At 42.6% G+C, this 23397-nt stretch overlaps 1 protein-coding gene across 4 annotated transcripts in view; it reads right to left on the minus strand.

Moving 5' to 3' along the window:
• Positions 1–6017: 6017 nt before the first annotated feature.
• sfswap (splicing factor SWAP) overlaps positions 6018–23397 on the minus strand; it is a 189711-nt gene continuing 172331 nt past the window's right edge. For 3 of the 4 annotated variants that reach the window (XM_073051954.1, XM_073051956.1, XM_073051957.1), the window contains exons 17-18: positions 10474–10546; positions 6018–6797 (exon numbers count right to left, since the gene is read on the minus strand). In XM_073051954.1, coding sequence (XP_072908055.1) covers positions 6747–6797; positions 10474–10546 — 124 coding nt within the window. In that variant the 3' untranslated portion in view covers positions 6018–6746. Of the gene's footprint in view, positions 6798–10473; positions 10547–12336; positions 15350–23397 lie in introns of all 4 variants that reach the window. The other variant, XR_012099698.1, reaches the window with a different exon arrangement.

Below are 23397 nucleotides of genomic sequence, written 5' to 3' on the forward strand. Positions count from 1 at the left end.
TCATCGGAATTCATTAGGATTCCTGCACCAGGTGTGTCAAACTGCAGCTCCTGAGGGACTGAGTTAGGGAACTGGAGATGCAGCTCGATGACCTTCGCCTAGTCAGGGAGAGCGAGGAGGTGATAGAGAGGAGTTACAGGCTGGTGGTAACACCAGGGCCATGGGAGACGGACAAGTGGGTCACAGTCAGGAGGGGGAAGGGGAAGTGTCAGATACTAGAGAGTACCCCTGTGGCTGTACCCTTGACAATAAGTACTCCTGTTTGAGTACTGTTGGGGGGAACAGCCTACCTGGGGGAAGCAGCAGTGGCCGTGCCTCTGGCACAGAGTCTGGCCCTGTGGCTCAGAAGGGTAGAGAAGGGAAGAGGAAGGCAGTAGTGATATGGGACTCTATAGTTAAGGGGTCAGACAGGCAATTCTGTGGACGCAGGAAAGAAACTCGGATGGTAGTTTGCCTCCCAGGTGCCAGGGTCTGGGATGTTTCAGATCGTGTCCAAGATATCCTGCAGTGGGAGGGAGAACAGCCAGAGGTCGTGGTACATATTGGTACCAATGACATAGGTAGGAAAAGGGAAGAGGTCCTGAAAAAAGACTACAGGGAGTTAGGAAGGAAGTTGAGAAGCAGGACTGCAAAGGTAGTAATCTCGGGATTATTGCCTGTGCCACGTGACAGTGAGAATAGGAATAGAATGAGGTGGAGGATAAATGTGTGGCTGAGGGATTGGAGCAGGGGGCAGGGATTCAGATTTCTGGATCATTGGGACCTCTTTTGGGGCAGGTGTGACCTGTACAAAAAGAACGGGTTGCACTTGAATCCCAGGGGGACCAATATCCTGGTAGGGAGGTTTGCTAAAGCTACTGGGGAGAGTTTAAACTAGAATTGTTGCGGGGTGGGAACCAAACTGAAGAGACTGGGGAAGAGGAAGTTAGCTCACAAATAGAGAAAACTTGTAGACAGTGCGAGAGGGAGGATAGGCAGGTGACAGAGAAGGGACTTGCTCAGACCATTGGTTTGAGATGTGTCTATTTTAATGCAAGGAGTGTTGTGAACAAAGCGGATGAACTTACAGTGTGGATCAGTACTTGGAGATATGATGTGGTGGCCATTACAGAGACTTGGATAGCTCAGGGAGAGAATTGGTTACTTCAAGTGCCAGGTTTTAGATGTTTCAGAAAGGACAGGGAGGGAGGCAAAAGAGGTGGGGGCGTGGCACTGTTGATCAGAGATAGTGTCACGGCTGCAGAAAAGGCGAACGCCATGGAGGGATTGTCTATGGAGTCTCTGTGGGTGTAAGTTAGGAACAGGAAGGAGTCAGTAACTTTATTGGGTGTTTTTTATAGGCCACCTAATAGTAACAGGGATATCAAGGAGCAAATAGGGAAACAGATGCCGGAAAGATGTAATAATAAGTTGTCTTGATGGGAGATTTTAATTTCCCAAATATCAATTGGCATCTCCCTAGAGTGAGGGGTTTAGATGGGGTGGAGTTTGTTAGGTGTGTTCAGGAAGGTTTCTTGACACTGTATGTAGATAAGCCTACAAGAGGAGAGGATTTTGGAGATAGTGATCATAATACTATCTCCTTTACAATAGCATTGGAGAGAGATAGGAACAGACAAGTTAGAAAAACACTTAATTGGAGTAAGGGGAATTATGAAGCTATCAGGCAGGAAATTGGACATTTAATTGGAAACAGATGTTCTCAGGGAAAAGAACGGAAGAAATGTGGCAAATATTCAGAGGATATTTGTGTAGAGTTCTGTATAGGTACGTTCCAATGAGACAAGGGAAGTTATGGTAGGGTACAGGATCCATGGTGTACAAAGGCTGTAATAAATCTAGTGAAGAAGAAAAGCTTACAAAAGGTTCAGAGAGCTAGGTAATGTTAGCGATCTAGAAGATTATAAGGCTACTAGGAAGGATCTTAAGAAGGAAATTAGGAGAGCCAGAAGGGGCCATGAGAAGGCCTTGGCGGGCAGGATTAAGGAAAAGCCCAAGGCATTCTACAAGTATGTGAAGAGCAAGACGTGAAAGAATAGGATCTATCAAGTGTGACAGTGGGAAAGTGTGTATGGAACTGGAGGAAATAGCTGAGCTATTTAATGAATACTTTACTTTAGTATTCACTATGGAAAAGGATCTTAGTGATGACTTGCAGCAGACTGAAAAGCTTGAGCATATATTAAAAAAGAGGATGTGCTGGAGCTTTTGGAAAGCATCAAGTTGAATAAATCGCTGGGACCGGACAAAATGTACCACCAAGCTACTGTGGGAGGCGAAGGAGGAGATTGCTGAGCTTCTGGTGATGATCTTTGCATCATCAATGGGGACGGGAGAGGTTCCGGATGTTGTTCCTTTATTCAAGAAAGGGAGTAGAGATAGCCCAGGAAATTACAGACCAGTGAGTCTTACCTCAGTGGTTGGTAAGTTGATGGAGAAGATCCTGAGAGGCAGGATTTATGAACATCTGGAGAGGTATATGATTAGGAGTAGTCAGCGTGGCTTTGTCAAGGGCAGGTTGTGCCTTATGAGCCTGATTGAATTTTTTGAGGATGTGACTAAACACATTGATGAAGGAAGAGCAGTAGATGTAGTGTATATGGATTTCAGCAAGGCATTTGATAAGGTACCCCATGCAAGGCTTATTGAGAAAGTAAGGAGGCATGGGATCCAAAGGGTATTGCTTTGTGGATCCAGAACTGGCTTGCCCACAGAAGGCAAAGAGTGGTTGTAGACTGGTCATATTCTGCATGGAGGTCGGTCACCAGTGGTGTGCCTCAGGGATCTGTTCTGGGACCCCTACTCCGTGATTTTTATAAATGACCTGGATGAGGAAGTGGAGGGAGGGGTTAGTAAGTTTGCTGATGACACAAAGGTTGGAGGTGTTGTGGATAGTGTGGAGGGCTGTCAGAGGTTACAGAGGGACATTGGTAGGATGCAAAACTGGGCTGCAAAGTGACAGGTGGAATTCAACCCAGATAAGTATGAAGTGGTTCATTTTCGTTGGTCAAATATGATGGCAGAATATAGTATTAATGGTAAGACTCTTGGCAGTGTGGAGGATCAGAGGGATCTTGGGGTCCAAGTCCATAAGACACTCAAAGCAGCTGCGCAGGTTGACTCTGTGGTTAAGAAGCCAATTGGTAAATATTGGCCTTCATCAATCGTGGAATTGAATTTAGGAGCTGTGAGGTAATGTTGCAACTATATAGGGCTCTGGTCAGACCCCACTTGGAGGACTGTGCTCAGTTCTGCTCGCCTCACTACAGGAAGGATGTGGAAGCCGTAGAAAGGGTGCAGAGGAGATTTACAAGGATGTTGCCTGGATTGGGGAGCATGCCTTATAATAGGTTGAGTGAACTCGGCCTTTTCTCCCTGGAGCGAAGAGGATGACAGGTGACCTGATAGAGGTGTATAAGATGATGAGAGGCATTGATCATGTGGATAGTCAGAAGCTTTTTCCCAGGGCTGAAATGGTTGCCACAAGAGGACACAGGTTTAAGGTGCTGGGGAGTAGGTACAGAGGAGTTGTCATTTACTCAGTGAGTGGTGAGTGTGTGGAATGGGCTGCCAATGACAGTGGTGGAGGCGGTTACGATAGGGTCTTTTAAGAGGCTTTTAGATAGGTACATGTAGCTTAGTAAAATAGAGGGCTATTCAAGGTAGGGACATATTCGGCACAACTTTGTGAGCCCAAGGGCCTGTATTGTGCTGCAGGTTTTCTATGTTTCTGTAATGAGGGGAGATCTCATTGAAACCTTTTGAATGTTGAAAGGCCTAGATAGAGTAGATGTGGAAAGGTTGTTTCCCATGGTGGGAGAGTCTAGGACAAGAAGGCACAGCCTCAGGATAGAGAGGCGCCCTTTCAAAACAGAGATGTGGAGAAATTTCTTGAGCCAGAGGGTGGTGAATTTGTGAAATTTGTTGCCACGTGCAGCTGTGGAGGCCAGGTCGTTGGGTTTATTTAAGGCAGAGATTGATAGGTTCTTGATTGGACGTGGCATCAACGGTTACGGGAAGAAGGCCGGGAACTGAAGGAGAGAAAGAAAGGATCAGCCATGATTGAATGGGTCAACTCGATGGGCCAGATGGCCTAATTCTGCTGCAATGACTTTGGTCTAAGATGTATAAAGTTGTGAAAGCAAAAACCACAGTGCTGATTAACATTCGGCCCAGGCTGGAGAACTCCGGTGAGTTGCTGTCAGTGATCTTTGCTCCAGTGGGGTTTATGGGGTGAAAAAGAAGAAAATTAAGGTGTTCTTATAGAAGGTAGTGCATCATTCTTAGAGACTGGCATTAACCATTTCCTGTCTAAATAGTGTGGGTTGCAGTACAGCAAATTCTAGAAAGTCTGCAGATGCTGGAAATTCAAAGCAACACACACAAAATGCTGGAGGAACTCAGCAGTGCAGGAAAGATCAATGGAAAAGAGACAATTCGGGCTGAGACCATTCATCAGGACTGATTGAGTACATTGAATTGATGCCTTTCTTTTTTTAAAAAAGGTTGTGTGGTTGTCCTAGCTAAATTTTGAGATTGGCCAGAAGATTTATTTATTTACTGAGAAACAGCACAGAATAGACACTTGCAGCACTTTGAGTCATGTCGCCCAGCTAACCCTCCCCTCCTCCCGATTTAACCCCAGCCTAATCACCGGACAATTTGCAATGACCAATTAACCTACTAACTGGTGAGTCTTTGGATTGTGGGAGGAAACTCACACGGAGGACACACAGACTCCTTTCGGGACAGAACCCGTGCCGCCTGTGCTGACCACTGTGCTGCCCCCAAGCCTGGTATGGATACATGTTTTCAACCACCCAGATAGTGAACTCGAGTACAATGGATAATAATTAACATTGTTTCATGCTGTGGTAATTATTTTATTTTTACAAGAATGAATGGCTATTAATTGACGTTTCACCTTGATTAGCTATGCAATCATTTTATCTTCGTTTAGTCAGAAATAGTAATTTTCCTGCAATCTTATTGAGTCAGCTCACATCATTGCAACTGCATGTCAAGGAGCTAAGATGGCACCGGAGGGTGACTTCTTCACATTCATCTGCGAAACAGCTTAAATTCCTCTCTTTAATGTCTTTTCTTTCCTTTCCTTTTTCAGGTGGCTGGTGTTCTGTCGGAGTCCGTGATCTACAGCTGCACTCGAACTGTGCTTCTCCACAGGAATGGGCTCTCGCTCTTGGAGCTTGCTGAGAGGCCATTTTCGCTATCTCCAGGGGTGCAGCCCTATGGACTCGATTCCTCGCCGGTGTTGCCAACTGAAGCGTTGTGAGAGACTGGAACATTGAGAGTGGGTGCAGCTGTCGGAGGTCTCTGCACTTGAGCGATCGTTCTCTCTCCCCCTCTGCTCATTCTTGAGTTGGGTGAGCTCGAATAAGCAATGCTGCAGAAAGTAACATCAGAACAGCAAACTGTTGGTCTCCCCTCTCACTGTGGAAGGGATGATACCTCCTTCAACCTCATTAGTGTGAGAAAGAGAGGGAGAGAGGGAAAGGGAGGGAAAGAGAGAGGGAGAGGGAGCGAGCCTGTGGCAGTCGTAGTGCTGGATTATGGACTGTAGTTTTTGATGGACTCTAGATCATGGTCTCTTCATGGTTTTGCTATTGCTGGCATGTTGAGTAGTGGGGGGCTGATGCTTCCTGCTGGAACAAGTGAGGAGAGGGGAGGGGGAGGGTTGATTCTTTCACTGCTGCTTGTGTGTGTCTGGGGTTCTAATGTTTTCCTGGCGTTCATTCACTGGGATTTTCTTTTGTTTCGTAGATGTCTGCGGACAGTAACAATTTCAGGTTGTTTACTGTATACTTCCTCTGACATTAAATGGAACCATTGAACTGTGTGCAAAGTTTGTGAACTCCACTATGATCAGCTGTGTTAGAAAAGCTAATCCTAAACATGGCATATCAGTTCAACAGGAACTTTGGAATGACCTTTCCAACTGATGGAACATTCGTGCATTTTCACTCCACTTTGCCCCACAAATCAGTCTTTAACCACCATTCTAAACAAATAAATTATCTTTAATATTTCAATCGGTTTTTTTTTGCGTCTGTAGTTGAAAACGTTACCAGAGCCAATTCCCCTCAATTTTCAGGGCAGGAGACCAAAGTAAATTTATAGATGGTGTTTAAATAAATGCAAAGTTTTCTCAAAATGGTTGATACACAATACATCATAAGTAATGCGGATACTACTTTCTGCTGTACTTCCACCGGTCTTCGTAGACTTGCCTGTACAAATTGCTCCAAGTTTAAAACCCCAGACATCTGTCATCCAAGATTTATGCCTTTTGACCTCCCTTAAATGTACAAAGTGGGATGTAACCTCATTGAGAAATCAAATAGTAGAACTCCTTCACAGAAGGACATGCTGAGCTCCTGTCTGGTTCTCACAAGTGACCAGAGGCAGCTAGATCTTAACGCTCAAAGGGCAGCCCCGTGCTTTCAGAGACACAGCGGGCTTCCAACGCCTTAAAGCACATTATCATTGTGTTCAAGAACAGGAGAGGGGTAACTGCGAAACGGCAACAGAACAGAATAAGATCTTGGTTCAAACTGTACTTATCAAAAGGAGCCGTACAAAAGTTTGTGCCAAAGTGGAAATACTGCCCAAATTGTCTAAATCAATTAGTTCTTCTGCAATGAGGCAGCTGAAACTGCGGGAAGCCACTTCGGATCTCTGTGGTGCTGTAGGGTCCACTGATAGCTGTTCCTCCAGGAAAGATGGGTTTATACATCTTTTGAAGCAGCCAGCATTGCTCGCACTTTGGCCATTAGATCCTACACGAAAGAAAACACAATGTAAGCAATGTAGTAGAGTGTATAGTTGTACAACATCTCCGCCACTCTTCACACAGAAATATTACTTCTGAGGTACTGTGATTCTGTCATGGTTGATGTATCAACAGTGTAATCAAAGTCAATTTATTATTAAAGTATGTACAGTGGATTCGGGTTGGTTAGTCAGGGCAGCTGCTTATTTGGGTCAAATTTTAAAGAACCAAACCAACTCCAGAAAACTAGCCGGGATTCCCTTCATTCCCTACACCACTTATTTGGGGCAGGAGACTATTGCTGAAGAGTTTCTAGCTATCACCACTCTCCGTTAGACACTACACCATGCTTAGACCTAACAGTTTTTAAACAGCATCAGCTGTGTGTGTTTGGGTTCAAAAAGTGAGATTTTTGTCACTGATAATTGGTGACAAATAAGCTGTAAGAAAATTTGTTTTGCTCACCAAAGTTTCAAGCATTCAGGCCTGGGGATGCCAGAAATGGCCTGGAGTGAAAATTAAACAATTTCATGACTTCAACAAGTTAGGAATTACAAAGGTATGGGCAATCGTCTTGAATGTTAGAAGGAAAATGAAGATTTAGAGGATGCAGTCTTCTAAAACATTGTATGAAGTCAGTCCGTTATCTGCACTTGGTGTCTGCCTTGATTTTGCTCATTTACAGGCAATCAAATTAATCAAATACGTGGCAGATAAATTCCTGCATCAATAACTATTAGCAACTAATACAGTTTTATAGTACTGTGGAGGTATTGATAGTGTTCTAATTTGTTCTGTATTTCATTTAAATACATAATTTGTCACTCACTTAAAAAGTAATTTGTCTTTTTTTTTAGTACCTTTTAACTATTTCCCTGAAAATTCGACCAACTGAGGCAGCCACTCAAACGAGCCAAACTGTACTGATAATGATGTGTCCCAATTAACTGGAATCCATTGGGTATGTTACCATATACTACCTTAAGATTAATTTTCTTGCAGGTATTCATGGGTAGTCAAAAAATACAATAGAATTTCTGAAAATCTATATACATAGATAAAGGCTGACAATGTTCAAAAGACGAGAAATTGTGCAAATTTTAAAAATAAGTAAATCAATCGAAGATGCGAGTCACAGAAAAGTACAGCAGAGAAACATCCCCTTTGGTACGTGCCAAACCACTTACACAGCCTACTCCCACTGAGCTGCACTAGTGCCTTAGCCCTCCACACCTCTCCCACCTACATATCTATCCAATCTTCTCATAAAAACATTGAGCTTCCATGCACCACTTGTGCTGGCATTCCATACCCTCACCACCCTCTGAGTGAAGAAGTTACCCCTCATGTTCCCCTTAAACTTTTTACCTTTCACCTTAATTCATGATCTCAAGTTGCTCCCAACCTCAGTGGAAAAAGCCTGCTTGCATTTACCCTTTCTATACCCCACCTCATGAGGGGCAATATTTTTTACATAGAGTGGTGGGTGCCTGGAATGAGAGGTGGTAGTGACAGAAACATTTGAGACTTGTAAGAGGTGTTTAGATAGGCACATGAATGTGAGGAAAATGGAAGGATATGGACATTGTAAAGGCAGAAGAGATTACTTTAGTTTGCCATTTCACTTCTAATTTAATTGGTTTGGCACAACATTGTGTTCTTGTGCTGTACGGGTCTATGTTCTATGTTAATACTGAGAATGTGAGTTGTAGAGTTGCTGAAACTGAATCTGTAGGTTGTAGATCATAAATAATAAGCTTCAAAGTTCTTTCTGTATATTTCTCTTCCTTTTAGTGCCTTGCGTAGCTGGATCTACCACCACTCTGGACTTCCTGTCAGATCGCTGCCCCTTTGACCCTCAACACAGGTACCCCTCAGGACTGTGTACTAAGACCCCACCCCCACTCTATGAATACCCATGAATGTGTTGCCACCCACAGCCTCAATCTGCTAATTAAATTTGCTGACGACACTACACTGATTGGCCTAATCTCAAATCATAATGAGGCAGTCTGCAGAGAAGAAGTCATTACCGTGTCACAGTGGTGTCAAGAAAACAACCTCCCCCTCATTCGTCAAAAAAAGGGAGCTGGTTGTGGAATGGAGAAAGGCTAATCCCTATTGACATCAATGGATCTGGGGCTGAAAGGATGAACAGCTTTAAGTTCCTTGGCATAAACATCACCGAGGATCTCACATGGTCGGTACATACTGGCTGTGTAGTGAAAAAGGCACAACAGCGCCTCTTTCACCTCAGATGGTTGAGGAAGTTTGATATGGGCCCCCAAATTCAATGAACTTTCTATAGGGGCACAATTGAGAGCATCTTGACTGGCTGCATCACTGCCTGGTATGAGAACTGTACTTCCCTCAATCGCAGGACTCTGCAGAGAGTGGTGTGGACAGCCCAGCGCATCTGTAGATGTGAACTTCCCACTATTCAGATTGTTAACAAAGACAGATGTGTAAAAAGGCCTGAAGGATCATTGGAGACTCGAGTCATCCCAAATACAAACTGTTCAAGCTGCTACCATCTGGGAAACAGTACTGCAGCATAAAGGGCAGAACCAACAGGCTCCAGGACAGCTTCTTCCACCAGGCCATCAGACTGATTAATGCTGATGCAACTGTATTTCTATGTTATGTTGACTGTCCTGTTGTACATAATATTTATTATAAATTACTATAATTGCACATTGCACATTCAGACGGAGACGTAACAAAGTTTTTTACTCATGTATATGAATAAGTAATAAAGTTAATTTAATTCAGAAGTATCAGAAAAGTCTCTGAAGTACTTTCCCTACAATCTACACATCGCCTATAACCTTCAGGTTTTAACTTTGCTTATATAAAGACCCCCTTTACAAAGATCAAGATTCAAGATTGTTTAACGTCATTTCCAGTACAGAAGTGTAAAGGAGAACGAAATAATTATTCCCCTGAATCCAATGCAGCACAAAAGAAAATCCGTAAGATAAAGGACACAATAATAATTAAAACAATACACATTATAAATAGTTAAGGTAGCTTATATACGTAGATTGATTGTATGTCCATAAAGGATTATTGGTACATAAGATGACAGACAGGAAATGATAAATTAGTGATGGTTGGGGGTGTAGGGGGGTGGGTTAGTGGGTGGAGGTGTTGATCAGCCTCACTGCTTGGGGAAAGTAACTGTTTTTGAGTGTAAAGACACTGCCCAGGAGAAGGCAATGGCAAATCACTTCTGTAGAAAAGAATAATCATGGATATAGACCATGATTGTCCTTGTCACACAACATGCCACATAATGATGGTGATAGCCCTGGTGTGGATGCTACGTAGCCACTTCCTGATGGAAATGGGACAAACACTCCACTTCATGATCCTTCATGATGTTACCAACCCCTTTCCAGCACCTCTCCGTAAATATGTCCTAGGTGCAAGTGCTGGTGATGCATCGGGCAGTTTGGACTACCCATTATAAAGCCTTCCTGTCCACCTCAGTGCAGTTTCCATACCGAGCACGGATATAGCTTGTTATGATGGGCTCTACTGCACACCTGTAGAATGGTGAGAGTGTAGACGTGCACATAAAGTATAGATTGGTATTAGAAGTGCAGGGCAGCACCAGGGAGCCTTGTTAGCAATGCCATGACTTCAAATAAAATCTAACACAGCAGCTGCGTTATTCATACCTGAGTTATTTTGCTCTGCACTGTTGACAGAAGTTCTGGAGATGCTGTTTCATCTTTTTCCTGTGAGCCACCCCTAAAGATGACACAAAAAAAGAAAAAAATGATATACTGGTATTCTGTAACTACATTAGCATCACTCATGTGAGGTATGCACAATACATGCATAGCATGAGCCTACCAAAAATATCCTGCCTTGCTGATCATTTACATATAGATCGGCATCTTTTTAATTCCACCTTGTTACTTCTCTTCTAGCTCTAGATTATAAACTGTCATCTCTGCAACATTTGTCGAGTAATATTAAGGAAATAAAAATACAAACTTTACAAGAACAGAGTTGAATAGTGGGCAAAATGTACAACTTCAGGGCCCAAATTCCACCATGGACAGCCCCAAGCCCGGCTGCGAAAGGAGGATTGGCCATGGGGCTAGTAACCCCATCCTGTAAAAACCCAGGGCTACAGAAATGCCAACAGAAGCCTCAAAGACTTCATCCCTGTGAGAGGAAAGATTTTCAATGGGCTGCACCTTGAACCTCCAAAAGGACCACAACCTCGCTGTGGATAAGAGGTTTGTGTGCCCAAATAACCTGGAGAGCTGTGTTGGCTGGAGTCAGGGCTTTATGCTTTGGCTCCTGGTAGGGTCACCCATGCCAAACAGGTCAAAGGGTAGAGGCCAGACTAAGAGCGGTCCTCCAGGTTCGGGGGTTTAGCTCAGGGATAACAACCTTGACTGGTAAAACAAAACTGTTAAGGAAATAGCAATGAAGAATCCTTCTACATCTGAGCGTGATGGTATTCCTGAGTCTCCAGCTGAGACTTGCATGACTGAGAGTAGTGAAAAACCGAGCTCCTGACATGATGAAGGAAGCCCTGATCACAGCCAGAGATGGAGGACCTTCACTACTGCTCTGAATGCCAGTGGCGTAATGGACAGTAAGTAAGCACCTTGAAAGACTGGCCGAGGATGGAGAATTCTGTCAGCACCCTATGCCCCAGTGGGGGTGATGGGACTTAAGTAAGTTAAGGGCACAGGTCAACCTCAGTCCAATTGACAGGCTGGGCTTTGTTCTCAGACAGTTACAATGGAGCCTTTGCTGGCCATTTGGTATTCACACTCTCACAATGGAAAACTGTAATAGTGTCAGCAAAATGAACTTTGCATCAACTTTAACCGACCAGCAAATAAGAGTTGTTTGGCTTGGTTGTACATTTGTAACTCAGACTTCTTGGCTCGGCTAGTTGGCGTGAAGAGCTGTTACTGTGCTGTATTTTTACAGAACAAAATAAAATAAATCGAATTGGACAGCTATAATTTGCCTGTTCTACACAACTAGTTGGTATATTTAATAGCTATGAAAAAGTCTACTGCTTTAAAAATCAGCAACAAATTTTAAAACTACTAAACTAAAACCTTTAAAATTAAAATATTAATTAAACTAAATTTCTAAATTGATAAAGGAGACGATGACGACCCTTAAAAATTAGCTGTTTTAAGAGGGAAAAGGAAAATAGCTTATAGAATTTGGCCTAACACAGCAAATTTGCTACCAGTATGGTGAAAATATGTTAAAATACAGTACTTACTGATTTTAAAATCTCACTGTCAGTCAACTATTACAAAATCTATTCTGTTTCCTGTGATGTGGATTCAAGGCGACATGTAGGTTTAACAAGGTCAAGCTTGTTTAATTTAAAACATATGCTTTATTTGATCTTAACCTTTTATTCAAGCCTGTTGGAGGGTAAAAAAGTCGGCTGCAGAACAACATTGATACCTTCACAGCCTTTTTCCATGCCCCCAACTAATTTCTAGTTCACTAATTACTACTCACATCTGTTATCAGGAAAGTTGATGACGTACCTCTAGCAGGGTCTTCTCCATTCTTCAAATGAAGTTATCCTTCACATACCAGTGAACAAGCCCAGTTGAATTGGGGGGGGGGAGAGTTTAAATTAAAGCACAGGGACAATACCCCCTTACAATTGGATACCATGGTCAAACGACCATCCCAGTCTTTACATACAATTTCTGCCCTGGACCATTCCTTGGTTGCTTTCAAAACCAAGGAGCTGGTAGCAATGCAGCTGAAATTAGGTAGATGATTAATTTTTTTTTTGAAAAGCACAACAAGCCCATACTCCCAGATTGGTGGGGACAAAGGAGGAAAGGGGCAAGAGATAACTAGGGGATAAATAATTAACAAAAAGAGAATTAAGGCTTTACCAGAGGTAGGCTGTCCTATTTATTCAATTCATTATCCTCTGGAATCAAATGAACTTCGACCTAAAATACTCCTTTTAAAGTGAGACCAGTTTCAGCATCAGCAGTACTGCAGTTCCACCTCCGTATTATCAGTTATAGATCTGTTAGGGGGTCTCATTTCAGAGAAATTATTAACCAGTAATGTATCAACCATAGAAAACTACCCTTAACTTGGGAAGAGAGAATGGAGGAGAATGAAGCTGCAGAACAACATGGAAACATGTAGAGTACTTCAGAATAATATCAAAGGAAAACTGGTTCCAGAGTTCTACATTTTCATTGCTCATGCATAAGGAATTCCATCATTCAAAGCACGAGTACAGCAATTTTTCCAGCCTCAGACCAGGGTTCTAGCCACAAACATAGATCTGTGGGGTGGCCTGTTTTCTAATTCTCTTTTCATAAAATGTAAATTAAATGTGTAGTCCCTCAATGAATGGGTGAAAGATGAAAGGAAATTTTCCACTGCAGCTGTTTATGCTGGTATGGAAGCAGCTTTGATTCTGCAGAGTTAAACAGCCCTAATAATGGGAATATTGTTGGCAGGGGTCATCATTCTCAGCTGAGGGCCATTATAACTTCCACCACATCAAGAGATGTGCTTTGTGTGTTGCTCTTTTCTAATACGTGTATCATCAACCAAAGGAAGCAGAACTCATCTCTATTTACAGTACCGATCTCCGTCATTGAAAAAAAAACATGAAGGTTGGAGAGGGGTTGTTCGAACTGGAGTTAGAATCTTATATCCCAGCTTCTCTTCCTACAAGACGAAGAGGTGAGGGGAGCAAGAATAGTGCTGGATCAAAATAAAATCTTAAAGCTTTCTCCTTTAAAGTGAAAGGAAGGCTTTCAAAGGATTGTGGCTGTGAAGTAGGAGATGTGCAAAAGTCAGTATTAATTACCAAAAGATCCACTTCCGCTTGGGAAAATGGAGTTTATCTCTGGAAGCACTTCTATAGATATAACTTATTTTGGCAGACAAACACGGTGCTCTTAAGCTAAACAGGAAGGCTAGCTCAACCTGATGGTTCTGGTATCCAGAAGCCCACCAGTGGTACCCAGCACCAGTTAGAAACAATCATTTGGCTGACAGTGCCCATGTTTGTGCACCACCTGCACTGGGAAATGATTCACTAATTTACAATGTGAGGTTTAATTTTAGAATGGAATCATCGTTCCAGCACGAGGACAAGTTTGAGAGAAAACTTTAACTTCAGGACTGCAGGTCAAACAGTGCCGTTGTTACTGTCAGTCACTAGCACCATGATACACTGAAACATCTGAAGACTTAACCAAGCTGGACCAGTATTATAACAACTCATTGCCACCTTCAAGCTGAGACCTGTTCCTGTTGCCTCAAATACTTGACAGTACAGTTTTATAAACTGAATACTTCATGGGGTTCATTCTGATCCAGTAACGTTTGGCACTTGAACACAATCAGCAGATGCATGATATCAGATTATTCTCATCCAAAGGGCCTTGTGGGGACAAAGGACACTACGTTCTTCTATCTAGTCAAAGCCTGGCCTTGCAACATGGCTCTTGTCCTGCACAGTTGCCTTCCACAACTTTACTGGTATTAGAAACTCTACAAAGGATTTCAGTCACAGCTTTAAAAGTCAGTATAAACTAAGAACTATTGTAATTCATCAGCCCAATTGTTTTCATCCTAAAACTGCAATTCTCCAAAGTTGGTATTGAGGATCACCTCCAAGACTACCACGGCTGCCCAAGAACATGAAGTTCAAAGCAATACTCTTACGAACATCTCAAAGTGCCAAAAGGAAGGAACAGACTACAAATCCCTTTCCAGAGGACTATCCAGTATGTAACATCAGGAAGAGAAATCCACAAAGTAGGTCTCATTGAGACATACCAGGTGAGCTGAGCACTTCAAAAGTTGGCCATTCAAATGGAATGTCCATTCTTGGTCTTAGATCCTGGTTCTGTCAGGACTGGAATTTACATGGGGAAAAGAAAACCTCCAGCCAGACTCCACCATGGCCTTTAATGCATTGAGGAGGAGTTCAGCAGTTAAGGCCTCTCTTTTTCTTAACAAGGCATTCATAACCAAAAGCAGTTTTGGAATTACACACAACAACTCATGTAAAAGGTTCGCTCACTGATTCAAGCAGCAGGGTCCTCTAATTTATCTTGATGCGAAACCATCAATGCTTTATTTAACCTTAGTTATCTTCCTTGACTCTGTTGATTAAAATTGTCAAAAAGAAACCAGTGCCTGAGGATGCTTTGAGAATGCGCTGACACATCCAGCCAGCATGGGAAATATGAACCCTAATTGGTGAGGTTTAAGAATCACTTTGGGAGTCCACTGTACCAATGTTAGCTGACAGAAATGGCACAGGGGACTTCTCAAACAAAGCCCTAGACCTGCTTTGTTCCCTAGACCCATCATGGTCAACCCTCTGGGAGTGCTTCTTGAGCTTTTAAGTATGTTTTTCCCACAATGATGAGGGCTCCCTGGGCTCACTCATGGCATGTCTGGTGCTGTACAGGTCGGCACTCCTGAATATCTCTGTGTCGAGGCCTGACATCCAATCTTCTACAGTTTGCTTCCAAGTTCTCATTCTTTCTTTCTAGGTTCTCCCTGAAAAGTGGGCAGTGGGTAGAGGATAATAAATTGAGTCCCAAGAGAAAGAGGAAGGGACAGCAGTGACAGTGGTCAGAAATCAGGAAGGTCCAGTGACACGTGCAGCACATTTTAAATTCCCAAGGGCTCACCTAAGTCTCCTGCAATAGAGTAAGGTGCAGAGGAAAAATCCCAATACGGGTGGACTCTACAGATCTAATATTCCAGGACAATGAGGAACATGTGGTCAACTACAGAAACAATGGCACTCCCAAATATAGAGAATAAGGGATGGTTGTGTCACCGGAACATCACAGACATCTTCTGCACCCCTGCCGCACATAGTCCCCACCACATAGATATATGATTGCCATCTTCAAAACAGTACATTTAAAATAAAAATACACAATAAAACCACCCAGTCTCTGTGCAAACTTGGTAATATGTCATGATACCACCAGATTGAATGGCTATCCTTGTAGACTGGATGACACCTTTTACCCCATTTTTAGAATAGGGTTACCTTATGTTCTGGATGCTCAGATACTGATATAACCTGTATCTACAGACAGCATATTCCTGGTAAGAACGGGTTAATAAGCTGGCCCTTTCATACATCTAGACTGAAAGTCATAACTATTTTACCATATGGAATACCTATCTCCAAGCATGCATGCAGGAGAGCTTGCAAGTGAAAATACAGTGGATTCCGGTAAATTGGGCCATTTGTTAGTCAGAAAAGCCGCTTATTTGGGACAACTCTTAAAGACCAAAAACGAATTGAGAAAATAACAAGGATTCCATTTGTTTATTTGGAAAACTGTGCCTCTTAAATGGAGCAGGAAACTGCTGCCGAGCAGTTCCTAACTAGTGTCAGTGTACTAGCATGGCTTAGAGTGAATAGTTTTTAAACACGTTTCTGTTCAGAAAGCAGCAATTTTTGTCTCTGATAGTTGGTGAGAAATAAGCACTAAGACAATTCAGAACTGGTTTGCTCACGAGTTTCAAGTATTCAAGCTTGGAGATGCCAGAGATGGCTGTGAGTGAAAATGAAAGCATTTCACTACTTCAACAAGTTAGAAACTGAAGAATATGAAGATATCAACAATCATCTTAAATGTTACAACGAAAATGAAGATTTGGAGGATGCAATTGTCAAAATCATTGAATGAAGGCAGTCCAATTTTCTATACTAGGTGACCGCTGATTTTGTTCATTTACAGTCAATAGAATGCAAAGTACATGAATTTCTCCATCGCTAAACACACAGTCTTAATTTGTTCTGTATTTCATTTAAATACATAATTTGTTACTCAGTTTGGCTTTTTTATACCTTTTTAACTACTTCCACGAAATTTCAGTTAATTGGGGCAGCCACTTAATTGGGCCAAGATGTACTGGTCTTGATGTGTCCCAATTAATCAGAATCCACTGTATATCAAAAAGTGGGCATCTCAAAGTGAACTGAGGCAACAGGTTGCGCCTATTCCCAACATAACTATACTGGGTAAATGTATAGTCATGGGTACAACTGTAACAGCAGTATGAATACATAAGGGGCAGACAGAAACTTATTAATTGAGCAGCTGCCCTGAGATTTTCCCATCATGAGGTTGGATGAGAGTAGGTCATGGGCTAAGGGTGAAAGGCGAAATGCTTAAGAGGATCCTGAGGGGGAACTTCTTCACGCTGAGAGTGTAGGATGAGCTGCCAGTGCAAGTGGTGGATGTGAGTTCGTTTTCAACAAATAAGAGAAATTCTGACAGGCACATGGATAGGGAGGTAGGGCTGTGATCCCGGTGCAGGTCAATGGGACTAGGCAGGTCATACATGAGATGGGACGAAGGGCTTCTTTCTGTGCTGTAATGTTTTATGACTCTATGCATATCAGTTTACCCCTTTCAATGAAAATTCTACAAAATTCTTGTACATTTACCAGTACAAGTTATTTTTATCACTCTCCAGTGCTAAGGAAGTTGGTAAACACTTTCAGCATTAAATTAGAGGCCATTAAATGATGATACTTCAGTTCAGTTTGAGTTGTGACAATACACACAGTTTGTCACTGATCTTGTAAGGATTCACTGTAAAGCTGTTTACCGCTGGGATAATATTGCTCGGTGGCAAGCTAGGCACCTTAAAAGATAAATGCTTCTACTGGGATGATGCTGGATTAGCTGACATTTCCCTGCAACATATGAAAGGCGGCGGCTTCAGAAAGTAACAAGTAGTTGCCTACCGCTGGGAGGAATAAAGGAAGCATGAAGCAGCAGAATGCTATCCTGTTGACAATGTACCATACAGGAGCCATTTGGTGATATGGTATTGTTATACTCTCAACACTCAATCCCAACAAACAGTACAGTAATGAATACAGATAAACCAACTGAAATGTGTGACACTAGGCAACAACACACAGGGTTAGATTTATACTTGGAGGAAACTGGGTTCCAGCTTTATGAAACACCTCCATTCAGTACACAAGAAAACCCCAAACTGCCACTGCAAGTCACCATAATTCTAAAAAGTTCAATGTTCAAAGTACATTTATTATCAAAATATGTATACTTTGTACAACCCTTAGATTCCTTAAGACCATAAAACATTGGAGCTGAATTAGGCCATATGGCCCATTGAGTTTGCTCTACCATATCATCGTGGCTGATCCAGTTCCCTCTCAGCCCCAATCTCCTGCCTTCTCCCTGCATCCCTTCATGCCCTGACTGATCAAAAATCTATCAGCCTCTGCCTTAAATACACCAGTGACTTGGCAACGAATTCCACATACTCACCATTCTCTGGTCTGAGACTCCTCCACCATAGGAAACATAAGAACATAAGAAATAGGAGCAGGAGTAGGCCATCCGGCTAATTGAGTCTGCCCCGCCATTCAATAAGATCATGGCTGGTCTGTCCATAAACTCAGCTCCATCTACCTGCCTTTCCCCCATAACCCTTTAATTCCTCTACTATGTAAAAATCTATCTAACTGTATCTTAAATATATTTAGTGAGGAAGCCTTAAACTGCTTCCCTGGGCAGAGAATTCCACAGATTCACCACTCTCTGAGAAAAACTGTTTCTCCTCATCTCCGTCCTAAATCTTCTCCCCTGAATCTTGAGGCAATGTCCCCTAGTTCTAGTCTCACCTACCAATGGAAACAGCTTTCCTACTTCTATTTTATCTATCCCTTTCAAAATTTTGTATGTTTCTATAAGATCCCCTCTCATTCTTCTGAATTCCAGAGTATAGTCCCAGGCAACTCAATCTCTCCTCATATTTAACCCCTTCATCTCTGGAATCAACCTGGTGAACCTCCTCTACACTGCCTCCAAAGCCAGTATATCCTTCCTCAAGTATGGAGACCAGAACTGCACACAGTACTCCAGGAGTGGTCTCACCAGTACCCTGTATAGTTGCAGCATCACCTCCCTGCTCTTGAATTTCCTCTAGCAATAAAGGCCAACATTCCGTTTGCCTTCTTAATAACCTGTTGTACCTGCAAGCCAACTTGTTGCGATTCGTGAACAAGCACTCCCAAGTCCCTCTGCACAACAGTATGCTGCAATCTTTCACCATTTAAATAATAATCTGCTCTTCTATTATTCCTTCCAAAGTGGATGATCTCACATTAACCAACGCTGTATTCCATCTGCCAGACCTCGACCCACTCACTTAACCTTATCTATATCCCTCTGCAGACTCTCCGCATCCTCTGTACAATTCACTTGTCCACTCAGTTTAGTGCCATCAGCAGATTTTGCTACGCTACACTGAGTCCCCTCTTCCAAATCATCAATGTAAATGGTAAACATCTGCGGGCCCAGTACCAACCACTGCAGCACCCCTCTCACCACCAACTGCCAACCGGAGAAACACCACCTCTCTGCTTTCTATTCGTTAACCAATCCACTATCCATGCCAATGCACTTCCTCCAACTCCATGCATCCACATCTTATTTATAAGTCTCTTGTGCGGCACCTTATTGAACGCCTTCTGGAAAGCCAAGTGTACAATATCCACCTGTTCCCCTCTATCCACTGCACCCATTATGTCCTCAAAGAACTCCAGTAAGTTTGTCAAACAGGACCTGCCCTTTCTGAATTCATGCTGCATCTGTCTAATGGAACCTCCCCTTTCTAAATGTTTCGCTATTTCTTCCTTAATGACAGCTTCAAGTATCTTCCTGACCACAGATGTTAAGCTAAATGGCCTCTGGTTGTCCGTCTTTTGCCTACATCCTTTTTAAAAAAGTGGTGTGACATTTGCTATTTTCCAATCTGCCGGGACCTGCCCAGAGTCTAGAGTTTTGGTAAATGATTACCAACGCATCTACTATAACCATCTAGAAACATCTCTCCAACTCCTCTCCTTAAAGGCAGCCACAAAACAAAGAAAACCAATAGAACCCACTAAAAAGACCGTCAAACACCTGATCTGCAGAGAGAGAAAATCAAATCATGTGAAGAATCAAAGTGAACAAATAGTATTTTACCAAAGTGAGTCCACAGCCAGTTAGTTTAGAAGCCATTAGTAGTCCCATTCTATCCCATCCCTTTCTCACTGTGACATCCATCCTAAACCATCCGCACTCTTCTACTGCAACTCAATTCAAGCTCGAGGGACCGTACCTTATATCCTAGAATGATTGGAAATCCAGCCACTAATCTCCCTCCTGGCACTTATCCCTGCAACTAGCAGAAATGCTACACCTGCCCATTCACCTCCTTCCTCATCTCCATTCAGGGCCCCAACAGTCCTTCCAAGTGAGGCATCACTTCATCTGCAAATCTGTTGGGGTTGTCAGTGGGATCCAGTGCTTCTGATGCGGCCTCCTTTACATTGGTGAGACCCATTGTAAATTGGGGGAACCACTTCATCTGCAAAAACTGGAAATTCTCAGTGGCCGAACATTTTAATTCCGATTCCAACTCTCATTCTGATCAGTCCACAGCCTTCTCTTCTTCCACAATAAGATCAATTCAAGGGTTGGAGAAGTAATACCTCATGTTCTGTCGAGGCAGCCTCCAACCTAATGGCATGAGCATTGATTTCTCCAACTTCAATTATTTTATTCCTCTGCCCTTTCATTTCTCCAGTCTGGCCTCTTACCTCACTTGCCCATCATCTCCCCCGGTGCCTATCCTTCTCCCTTTTCTCCCATGGTCTGATAGAAGAGAAGAATCTCATTTCCTATCAGATTCCTTCTTCTCCAGCCCTTTGACTTTTCCACCTATCACCTCCCAGCTTCTTAATTCATCACCCCTCTTCATCCACCTGGCTTTACCTATTACTTTCTAGCTTGTTCTCCTTCCCCTCACCCCATTTTCTTATTTTAGCATCTTCTCCCTTCCTTTCCTGTCCTGATGAAGGGTCTTGGGACTGTTGATTCATTTCCATAGATGCTGCCTGACCTGCTGAGCAGTGTGTCTGTGTTGCTCTGGAACTACAGCCAATTGGCTCCTCAGTGACTTCAATAACTTCAGACCATAAGATAGAGGGGCAGAATTAGGCCACTCAGCCCATTGAGCCTGCTCCACCATTTCATCATGGCTGATCCAGTTCCCTTTCAACCCCAATCTCCTGCCTTTTCCCTATATTCCTTCATGCTCTAATTAATCACAAGACTCTATCAATCTCTGCCTTAAATACACCCAATGACTTGGCCTTCACAGTCTCCTGTGGCAATGAATTCCACAGATTCACCAACCTCTGGCTGAAGAAATTCCCCTCATCTCTGTTCTAAATGGACGTCCCTCTATTCTGAAGCTGTGACCTCTGGTCTAAGATTCTCCCACTATAGGAAGCATGCTCTCCACTTCTACTCTATTAATTCCTTTGAACATAACAATAGGTTTCATGACCATACACTTCCTAACTGCCATAGTCCTGCTGTAGCTTCTGTTTCCTCAACTGCACCTGCCCTTCCACCCATCTTCGTATCGTTCGCAAATGTGGCTACAAAGCCATCAATTCCAGCTTTCTGTTTTATTTCACATTACTCCACCCATCTTCATATCGTCCACAAACGTGGCCACAAAGCCATCAGTTCCAGCTTTCTGCTATATTTCACATTACTGCAGAGGTCTTTTCCTTCTGGTTCTCCCAGTTGTGACTCTCTAGTGTACCTCAAATTCATGAATCCCCCTTAATGTACAATTTAACTCCTTTCATAATTTCAACCCTTCCGGCTTCCATCTTACCCAGACCTGCTCTCTCCTTCCCTCCCTGCATCTTAAAATCTGATATTCCTCAGTTCTGGCGAAAAGCCAACAATTTCATTTCCCCATCTCAACAGATGCTGACTGACCAGCCGGTTATCTCTGGCATTTCCTCTTTTTATTTAGATTTCTATACCAGCAGTGCTTTGCTTTTCGACTAGTAACTTAAGTAATTATCTTATGAAATTCCCCAATGATCTAGTTTGGATTTTGTCTATGAATTGAATTAAAGATTTACAATCCATCAAATAAATACCTTAAAGAAAGGTATTAGTTAAATGACTCTATAGATTCAAAGTGCATTTATTATCAAAGAATGTATAAATCGTACAATATTGAGATTTGCTTGCTTACAGGTGACCACGAAGCAAGAAACCCGAAAGAACCCAATTTTAAAAAATTAAAAGACCAGCACCCCATGCGCAAGAGAAAGAAAAAAAAAACACAAACCATGCAAACAATTGAAGTGAACAACATTCCAAACCAAAATGTGTGTGCCGATCCGAACCCTGGAAACAGCAATGAAAAATCCCTCTACATCTGAGTGTGATGATATTCCTGAGTCTCCGCCCGGGACTGGCATGAAAATCGAGAGGAAGCTACTGACATGATGAAGGAAGCCACGAACACTGCCAGAGATGGAGGATCTTTATTGCTGCCCGAAACGCCAGTAGTGTAATGGGTGAAACAAGAAGAACCTAATAGTATTAACTGCCATCTCCAGGCCATTACCAGCCTCAGACTGCTGCTTTTAAGTAAACGACATACTGAGGCTAAAAATGCTGCTCTAAATCACCATGAGAGCAAAGTACCAGTCTTGCCTTGGTGATAGCAAACTGGGCAGACTGCACAGAGAAATAAAGGCTCTCATGAGCATAATTAAACATAGCATAATTACATTTCTCTTGGTCTTGGTTAATTCAGTACTACAAAAATCAATTCCAAGACCAATCAAATGCCTTAAACATGTTTTAAAAAATCTTGAAATTAACTTAAAAAATAAAATGTACAAATGTATCAGAATCAGATTTAATATCACTGGCATATTTTGCAAAATATGTTGCTTTGCAGCAGCAGTATATTGCAATACATAATAAAAAACTACAAATTACGATAGGATATATATTGTATATACACAGTACTGTGTAAAAGTCTTAGGCACACACACACACACACACACACACACACACACACACACACACACACACACACACACACACACACACACACACACACACACACACACACACACACACACACACACACACACACACACACACACACACACACACACACACACACACACACACACAGCTAGGGTTCCTCAGACCTGTCAACTTGGAGCAGAGAGTGAATTTGTAAATCTGGCAGGAACAAAGAAAGCTGGTAACGGTGAGGGTGGTGTACCATGGGAGGGGTTTGGGACAGGTAGCAGAGAAGGCATGCCAGCGGCCGGGGGCAGGGGGGGGTGTGTGCGTGAGTGTGGCATGGGTCCAATACAGACACACCCAGCCTGAGACACCAGGAAAAGTCATTTGATTCCAAACAATTGGTTTAGTGATCATTACAGAATGTCTCTCTGGTGCTTCTTGCTCCCTCCCCTCTCCCTGACCCCTCCCACTCTAAATTTAAAAGTAATTATATAAAATACTGTACAAAAGTGCTAGGAACATATATGACTTTTGCACAATACTGAATATTAAGTCTTTCCAGTTACCAAACAGCACTTAACACTACTGAGCTAATACAAATCCAAGTACTCTTATTTCTGTTTCCCAACCATTTTCCTATTTTAACCAGTACTCTATGTGTTTGTGTTTATCTGAGTGTGTGTATTTATATAC

Source organism: Hemitrygon akajei, chromosome 7 (assembly GCF_048418815.1).
Source record: "Hemitrygon akajei chromosome 7, sHemAka1.3, whole genome shotgun sequence".
NCBI lineage: Eukaryota > Metazoa > Chordata > Chondrichthyes > Myliobatiformes > Dasyatidae > Hemitrygon > Hemitrygon akajei.